Source organism: Phaseolus vulgaris, chromosome 7 (genome assembly GCF_051622355.1).
Source record: "Phaseolus vulgaris cultivar YP4 chromosome 7, ASM5162235v1, whole genome shotgun sequence".
Lineage (NCBI taxonomy): Eukaryota > Viridiplantae > Streptophyta > Magnoliopsida > Fabales > Fabaceae > Phaseolus > Phaseolus vulgaris.
In genome coordinates, this window is record NC_143504.1 from 21,506,120 (window position 1) to 21,515,658 (window position 9,539).

Consider the following 9,539-nt stretch of genomic DNA (forward strand, 5'->3'; position numbering starts at 1 on the left):
TTAAAACTTGTTAATTCACTCCTTAAGTTAATCCAAGTTCATTTGAATCTTTAACCTTTTGAAAATATGTGTTTTCTAAGAAGCTGTCAAAAATTTAACAGGTTGTTTTACCTTAGCTGTTTTTGAAAAACTTGGTTGACTTTGCTGTCAAACCAAAACAATCGATTGTTTCGACAAAACAACCGATTGTTTTCCTGCAAACCTTAACAAAATTCTGTTAAGCGGTTTTAATATGTTTTAAATGATCCTAACTAACTTGGCTCCTTTATTAAATGCTTTTGACCACTTGGTGGGTCTATATAAAGGTGGTTTTACGCTCCTAATCTTGGTGTAACAGAAAGAGTTTATCAAAAAAGTTTTTCCAAGATTTGAAAGAGCTTTGGATCATTCTTAAGTGTGTGGAATAGGATTGGGTTGTAATTCTGAACTTTAAGCTTTGTAATACCCAGGTGTATTCTATTCCCTTCTTCCTTGATTACTGTATTTCTGTATTTGTGTTGCCAAGGAATGTTGTGTGTTCTTGAGGTGTTCAAGATCAACATTCTTGGTGTGGTTTGCCAAAGGTAGTGTGTTTCTTGAGGGGTTCAAGGTCACTACTTTGGTGTGTGGTGTTTGTAATCTGGTTTTGATTGCATAGTGGAATACCCAGTGGTTTCTGGGGACTGGATGTAGCTCTTGGTGTAAGAGTGAACCAGTATAAATTGCTTGCGTGCTTATCTCTTACCCTTAACTCTTTAAATTTTGTTTTTAAGTTGTTTTTATAAACTGCTGATAAAAACAACCGATTGTTTCAACAAAACAACCGATTGTTTTTCTGATATCATCTTAAAACAGTTTTGGGTATTTGTTTCCTTGATTCTTTTCTCTATAATTCATCATTGATTTTCATTATACCTTCAAGGTTTGCGAAAATCCCTCTTAAACAATTCACCCCCCCCTCCTTTAAGGCATATATTCTAACACTCTTTTCAGCGCTAAACACTAAGCAGAAACAAGGAAGGGGGGGGGGGGGGTACCAATGTAGCCCTTAAGAGACTTAGGGTTGTACTCGAGCTTGATCAACTCGACGGTGCTAAACACCACTCCCAGGTCGGAAAAGAATTTGCACACCTCTCGTTCCCGTGTGGGTAAGTCCTCGAGGCACCTGGGTTTCTTGAGCCCCGGTTCTTTCACCCAGTAAAGAGGGAACCCATCCAAAAGAGTGGGGTCAAATTTGCTGCAACAATCTTTAAAGAACTTCCCTTTGAGGCCCTTGTACGATTGCTAGAAGAGGGACAACAATACTCTTCCAGCAACCCCGTTGAAGCTCACCCACAACTTCTTCCGTGGACTCTTGGCCTCGAAAAAATAGAGAAAGACATCCACCGACGGCATATGACCAAAGTGGTCGCAGAGGATGGAGAAGGCCCTAACAAATGCCCAGTTGTTGGGGTGTAGCTGGGTAGGGGCCACATTGACTTCGGTAAGGAGGGCGCGCTCGAATCCGGTAAGGGGTAGGCGAAGTTTGATTCTCTTGAGGATAGTGGAGTAAATGAAATAAAAAGGGCCCTCTGGGTCTGACGACTCATCAGCGCACACGGGTTCACCTTTCCCACAGGGCATGACCTTCACGAACTTGTCATGCTCCTTCCCAAAGACACGAGATTTAGAGCAGGTCTCACCCTTCTTATACTTTGCTATACTCTCAAAGGAGGTGAGGCTAGAGGTTTCAGCTAGAAGATCGTTAGGTGCCCAGTGGTATAAGGAGAGAAGGAGTTGGGTTTGGAGTAGGTTTCGTTGGAGCCATCCTAAGGAGAGAAGCTAAAAAAGGAGAAGGAAAAAGAAGAAAAACACAGAATTCAGAGAGGGAAAGGTGCACACTTCAGAACATTTGAACAACAGAGAAGCATGAAAACGAAGAACAGTAATCATAAAATGCGAAAAACCTAAACAGTCCAAAAACAGTTAAAGCATACCAAGAGCATCGGAATGATAAAACGAAGGAGATGATGAAGTAAAAAGCATACCTTGGAGTTATTGCGCTTTGAGGGGTTAAGGTGGTTAAGAGAGGAAGACAGAGCATTCTGGGAAATGAAAGGGTTCGAAAAATGCTTAAGTGGAAGTAATGAAGTAGTTAAAGGACCGTAAGGGTTGAGGGGTTTAAGGTATAAGAGAAGCGCAGCGGCAACGAGCCTCAACCGTCGATCTTGCTACGTGTACACTGATAGAAAAGTATGGTGAAATGTCACCTCAGCGCACTGTGCACATCCTGTCACTCGTTCGCCACGTAGGTCGCCGAGGATGATCACTAAGCCTCTTCGCTAAAACAAGTTACAGCTCGAGCCTGGGGGCTTGTGTATTGGCCAGACCTCAAACATTGACATCAAAGATGGCATCAGACATTGACATCGGACCTCGGTGGTCTGGTCGCATTAATGGGCCACGTAAGTGGGCCCCATAAATAATAATGAGCTATCGTCCAGACATAAGAAAGACCTAAGTCATGGGAGGGTCCATGCATGCGGTGTGTATAGTACGTTTAGGTCCTAGCACAAGTATTCCTTGGAGGCGCTAAGGCCCATGAGGGTTAGGGTTTCCAAGGAAAGACTTCATGCATGGCACGTGAATACTTAGGGCACCTATAGAACAAATGGCCCCCACAACGTTGGTGCATGAGTTGGTACCCTAGCGGCTATACTGCTAAGATTTTGCACTCCAAAAGAGGAAAGTCATGTGCGGCGGCTACGCTAAGCTTGTGCAACACGCAACTGGACGCCTTACTAGTAACCCTAATTCCACTTAAGGAAAGATCCTCGTGGGACAGGGAAGTTGACCTATATACAAGCTATATAAAGGGTGGTAAGAACCCTAAAAAGGTACGTTGTTTCTAAGACTGAGACTGTTTTACATACTTATTGTTTCTTAGCCTAGTATTAACTTTATCGTCGGAGTGCAATCAACCGGTAGGGTCCCCTCTGTTTCAACGGAGCCACTCTCAGTCACCCAAGGAGAGAGAAGAGACCGCTAGAGATAGGAGGAGTCACCATCTGCCTTTGAAGTCAACGGCGGCTGAGTCAACTAGCGAGAACAATTATTGTTTTATTAATGAAGTGATTATATTAATTAATTGATTTTATGTATATAAGTAATATTAAATTAACACAAATATTCTTAGATTAAAAATTTTATTAAAATGATGAAAATTAATAATTTATTATTTTGTGTAACTAAACCTTAATCGTAAATTAAAAGAGTATCTTCTATAAATCTTGCAATATCAATAACAGCTTCATTGCAGAAATGTTTTTATTATTTAGTTGATTATTTATATTATACTTAAAAAGAAATATAAAGTTGAAGTATATATATAATAATAATCTTCCTGAATGTAATTACACTTAATATTTCCCCTGAATTATTTTAATAATTTTTTATTTACATGTGCATTTTAAATATTAATAATCTATATTCAAATATAAAAATCTATCTGGTTATAGTCTATTAATGTCAAGTGTTTAAATATAATAAGTTAAATTTATTTTTACTTTTTTAATCTGTTCTTTAATGACACAAAAAAATCCAAAATTTTCAAAATATTATTAAAAAATTAGAATCATTCACATTATTTATACGTTAACACTTTTTTAAAATTAATTAATACGTTTTTAAAACACGATCAACTTCATAATTATCATATAATAAATCATTAAATATTCATAAAATTTTAATTTCAATAAATTACATATTATATTTTGTGTAATTTCATTCAATATTGTATTAACATAACTATAGCAATAAACACCCATGTTCAATGATTTATTGTAATGTGAATTGAATTGAATTGAACTTTTTTTTATCTTCAAATTGACTCTATTATAACAACAGAAATAAACACCCATGTTTAATTATTTATTGTGATGTGAATTGACTTTTATTATTGATATCTATTTTATTATAACGTGAGTATTTCAGACTGGACATTAAAACAAGTACACATAACACGTTATGAAAGCAATTTAGAAAAACAATGCAAGTTGATGAACCAATTGGATAACACAATCTTGAAAATAAAATATCAATATTTGTTAACTTTAATGTTGGTGCCGTTTGAATCTCATTGGCCAGAAACAGATATTTCCACAGTATCACTAGGTCGGACTAGGAAGAAGCATCCAAAAGCAATTTGTGTTGGGGATACTATTTCTATAATCAACAAGACATTAATAAGTTATATTTTTTTTATCATAAAAAACAAATGAATAAATAAGAGGTTTTTCAGGATATCTCAACCCGTATACTAAAACCTACCTTACGTTCGAAAAAACTGACTACTCCTCTCAAAAAGAGGAGTTCCTAAGAAAAATAACAGTCCTCATACAAATCATTGTCTCAAGGCACCAATCAGAGAAAGAAAAACAAGCGTTTCACGCTTTGCACACTATCCATGACCCTGCCTTTACCTGCGACATAGCAAAAATTTCAATAGGATCAATCCTGCTGCTTCTAAAAACCTTTCTATTCATGTGTTTCCACAGTTCCCCTACCACTGTTATCCACACTCCCCTCAGACCTGATTCACACTTTCTGTAACCCCACGCATCCTAAAGCTTAAGAAATGATTTTTCGGATCCCTATGGCTCGTTGAGGCCGTCCCCACCCATTCATGACACTTGACGGCAAATATTGGTGATTTGTCCTATCCCCACCTTACCAGATTTGCTTTATGTTTCACCACTACTAAATAACTAAATCATCATACTTTATTTAATTTGTAAATTCACATAACTTCACATTACATAAATTCCTTAACACCCAGTAACTCACACTTTAAATAGTTTTAAATCTTTAGGTCTTAGAAGTTCTTACAATAAACCATACAAAACATAGTTTTAATTAGAAGCTGTATTCTAATCATACACAATTTTACTTAAATTTTCTAATTACATTTAATTAAAGTTGTATTCTAATCATACTAAACATTATTCATTATTATAATAAGAGTCTTATAAGTTGACAATTATGTATCAATATTTTATTCTAATGAAACAATTTTAAAATTTATTATGAAATAAAAGTTATATATATTTTAATTTGCAATTGTGTGAAAGTAATATTTTCTTTATTTTAACTTAATTCGGTTGATTTTGATCTTCTAACTATCCTCAATATCTTATATGTTATTTTTTTATACGTGCTTTTACCATAGATGAAAATGTATACTACTAATTTTATATACTAATTATTGGTTTATATTCGATTTGTTTTTTAAAATATCACGTTTAAATTTTATAAATAAAAAATATTAAATTTACCAAAATTTTCGCTATATTCATAAAAGCAATTTCACAGTCAACACGTTGTATTTTCTTCATATTCCTTCAATGACCAAAACATGATTGTTTTTTAATTTTAAAATCTCTCAAAAACATATAAAAAAATAAATAAAAATCAAAGCACACATTTAATAAGGAAACAATACAGCAAGTTCATTTTTGTCTTAAAAGCTAAATGGAAACAATACAGAGACAACTCTGTACTATTTATCTCAAGAAAAACTGCAAATGTCTCACTCACTCCACTCTAGCAAACAACCCCCTTCCATCTTGCTAGGCCTAACTAAACATGTTTAGGCCTAACTTCTATACCTTCAAGAATGAAACCGTGTTTCCACATATTGCTGGTTGTTTCCTTGACTTTCATATGCAGTTCATCTTCTTCCAGGCCTGAATTCAAGAACTCTCCCATCTCAATCTCCAGCCACCCATCGGTTCTCACATTTGGACGTTGCAGTCCCCGGAAACTGTCATTCAGTTCGTCATCTTCTAAGCTGGGATCCAAACAAACATTTTTGCAACTCTCAATGCCTCCAAGAATACCTACTGATAACATCACAGGATGGTGGTGAAACCCGTTGGCATCGATCATCTTGAACACTAGAAAAGCTGCGTAGAGAGTGTTTGGGGACAAGACGCGGGTGTTTATCTTCCCACTGATCTCTAACCAGCACACAGCATAAAGCCTGGCAACTTCTTCGAACCTGCATGCTTGCAAGGCAACAACACAATAACGGCACAAAGTTAAAGACATGCAGAACACTTACGAAAAAAATAAAATCCATGATGGAAATAAGAAATTGTTCTGGCTAGAGCTTTGTTAATAATAAACAGTTCTCAATCACAGAGCAAAAGAAAGAACAATGAATGGAAAAGAAATAACAATATCAGGAATACAATCAGATATGTGAACCCCGAAACATAATATCTAACTTTATTTTGACATCATATTTTCTGGGTTCACAACATTACTAAGAAAAACGAGAGAACTGTTTTATTGAACAGTAACATCAACCACACTAAAATCACCTGTTTATTTTCATAGAGTTTAAACAGATTCTGTGTACACCTCAAGTGAAAACAATTTAAGACAGTTAACATTATATATAGTCTAAAATTTTATGAGTAGATGTTCTCATGCGACAGATGCTTACATCAAACATGTACACATCACTAGACACACTCGTACGCATCAATATACAGAACTCTCTTCATAATCAATTTTTATTCTCAAACGAAATGAAAAATTAATTGATTCTGAGCAATATTTAAACTCAGATCTTGTAGAGACTTAGTAAACACATTCATAGAATTATCATATGAAAGTACCTTCACAATTTTTACCTCTCTAAACTCAATAAGTCCATAACGTCTCTAATGAAATGTATGTAATATAATATCAACGTGTTTAGTTCTCTCCCAATATATTTAGTGATCAACTAATCATAATGAATAGTTAGAGTCTTGCATGATACCCAACTATGCTACCATCACCCTTCTTTACCCCTTTCAGAAGTGCAATATCCTTTGTAAAGCCATCATTGATTGTAAATTGGGTTTTCAACAAGTTGTAATTCTAACCAATGTTAACACGTATTTAGAAGTAGACTTTCTCCTATCCACATTCCCTACATAATCTGCATATACAAAACCTTCAATGACTCTACATCGATACTCTTTGTTCACGTATCTTAGCACTTTTAAAGTCTCCCTATAAGCACATCCATGATCTTCCCTAGAATTGCTAACAACATTAACAACGACATTAACAAAATCAGTAAGATCTTATTCCATATATGATGCTTCCTCCTCCATTAGATAGAGTAGTCTTCATCTTTCACTCTCTTCTAAACAAATAGTTTGGGTAATAGAAAGCTTTGTGTGAGATCCCAAAAAATGTAATTACATTTTAAACCTTTCAACAGCTCTCTTCAAATATCTTTGTTGAGACAAAAGTAATTTTCTTTGATATCTGTTCACAGTATGCATTTTTTGAATCAAGATCTTTCATGTCAAACTTTAAATTTATTTTTTCTTTTAATTTTCTATCTTATCTTTACACTAGTTAACTATAAAAAAAGTCGTCTATATGTGAAAGTAAGTACTTTTTTCTGAGAGATGTACTCTTGCTTATTATAAACTACTAGACAACAATTTAACGCCAGTAGATCAGTGATAAAGATATTTGTTAGATGTCAAACAACATTAGTTCTTACCTTCAATTATTTTTACATATATATAAATTAATACACAAATAAAAATAATTCTTTTTAATTTTAGTATATTTTATATATTTAACACTCTAAAAATGTTTGTAGATACACAAAATATTCAGTGAAAATCCCACAAAGATGAGATCATACAGTAAATGATCATGGAGTGGATGAGCAGAGACATAAATTAATGATTAGTATTTCATGCTTTTCTTTTTCTGATGCGATGTAAAGTAAATCTCACAATATTGGTACAAGTTTTGAGGTAGAGAGAGTCCTAAAGGGGAGTGATTGTGGAGACTAAACAAAAACAGAGTATTGTACAGTAATTGAAGCTTCTCTAATCTATATATATGCTCTCTGCATAGCTTCCATCAGATACAGAAACAGAAAAAGGAAAAGGAAAAGTGAATAAAAGCTAACCTGGACTCTGGCAGCTTTATCCACTCCCAATATTGAGAAGTGCCACCCCATATAACGTGGAGATCTCTAGCGGAAATCATGTAACATTTGTTCCCACTCTGCTTCTCCAATTGAAAACTCTGCATCAAGAAATTCAGTGACACAATACAACACAACACAACACTGTTTAATTTTCCAGATATTATGACATGATAGTTGCTTACCTTTTTACCCTGATCGATGATTGTGGGATTGTCGGAAAGAGCGAGATAGAGTGCCTTCTTAGAGGTAGAGGAAGAGGGAATGAAAGAGGAGAGATCGGAAGGGATAAAACGATCCCACACGGTGTCGTATTCAGCAGCAGAAGCAAAGGCCTTGGAAACGAGGGAGAGGGTGGCTACATCTGCAGGAGTAGCAGCGTAGGATAATATGTGTGCGATGCATCCTTCGGGCAACTCTTGCTCCGTCATCCTATTCCTTTTTGTTGGAGATGTTAACTCTCAAGACTCAACCTTTCACATGAGGTTGCTTATAATCTCCTTATTTCTTATAGTTCTCTTCGTCAACTACTGGTGCTGGCATAAGTCAATGCACTTCTTTAATTCTCTCAGCTCTTGAACTGGTCTATACATTCAAATAATGTTCAAAATAAAGAGGTCAATAACTTGCTATACATAATCTTCTTGAAAGAATTACATGTCATGGTGTGCACTTAAAAAAAAAAATATTTTTTGGGTGTTGATAACCTCTACAACAAAAAATATAAATAATTTTTTTATTGAAGTGTCATCTCATTTAAAGAAATGAATAATTTTAAAATAAATCACAATTTTTTCAATTGTTTAAGAAACATTTTTAATTTTTCAAATCTAGATTGATTTCTTGCATTTCAAATCATTCAAAATAATCTAAGTAACCCTAACAATATTTTCCGTTGTGAGAATAACAAAGGGTTACCAATAATCTTTTAAAAAAATAATAACATATAAAAAAAAATATTAAGAAAGATATTTTTGAAGCAATTCCCAAAAAAATAATAACAAAATATGATTAATAGTTTGTTCATATTTGCTAGCATGATTGAATATCCAACATAAAGAAATTGATAGTGGACTCATAATTACAAGGCCCACTAAGGGTATATAGGTCCATATGGTTAAAAGACTATATCTAGAAAAATCTTTTGTCTATTTGTGAAGATTGGGTAGAACTTTTCTCTTATGCTTTAGCATAGTTGTCCATAGAACAAGCTGGATGACTTTTCAAGGGGAACCATATAAGACCCCAAGTACTTAGGATAAAGTTGGAGAATTATGTAATTTCTTTCCTTTTTACTTTAACGTTTTTCTTAAAAGAAATTCTTGATCCCTTTTCTTTCTTCTTCTCCTGTACCGACCAGGTCATTGGGTGTGATGACATGTCTAGCACGTGACTATGTGGGGCGTGCTCAGCAGAACACGTGGACAAGAGAAAAACGAATGGTTCAGAAGTAAGCATAGTCGCCGCTCGTGGAAGTGGCGTTCTGCAGTGTACATAGTCGGTTGTCGCCGGATTTGTGTGTCATCGACGTATTAGATAATGGAAGATCAGGTGGTCTGGCATCGCCGCAAGA

General features: G+C 34.8%; 1 protein-coding gene across 1 annotated transcript; it reads right to left on the minus strand.

Annotated features, from left to right (window-relative positions):
* Positions 1 to 5,417: 5,417 nt before the first annotated feature.
* On the minus strand, positions 5,418 to 8,612 carry LOC137817210 (F-box protein PP2-B10). The gene is made up of 3 exons (XM_068620454.2): positions 8,152 to 8,612; positions 7,949 to 8,067; positions 5,418 to 6,016 (listed from the first exon to the last, which is right to left on the minus strand). The coding sequence occupies exons 1-3, from the start codon at positions 8,395 to 8,397 to the stop codon at positions 5,596 to 5,598; spliced, it is 786 nt and encodes a 261-aa protein (XP_068476555.1). The 5' UTR covers positions 8,398 to 8,612; the 3' UTR covers positions 5,418 to 5,595.
* Between the last annotated feature and the right edge of the window lie 927 nt (positions 8,613 to 9,539).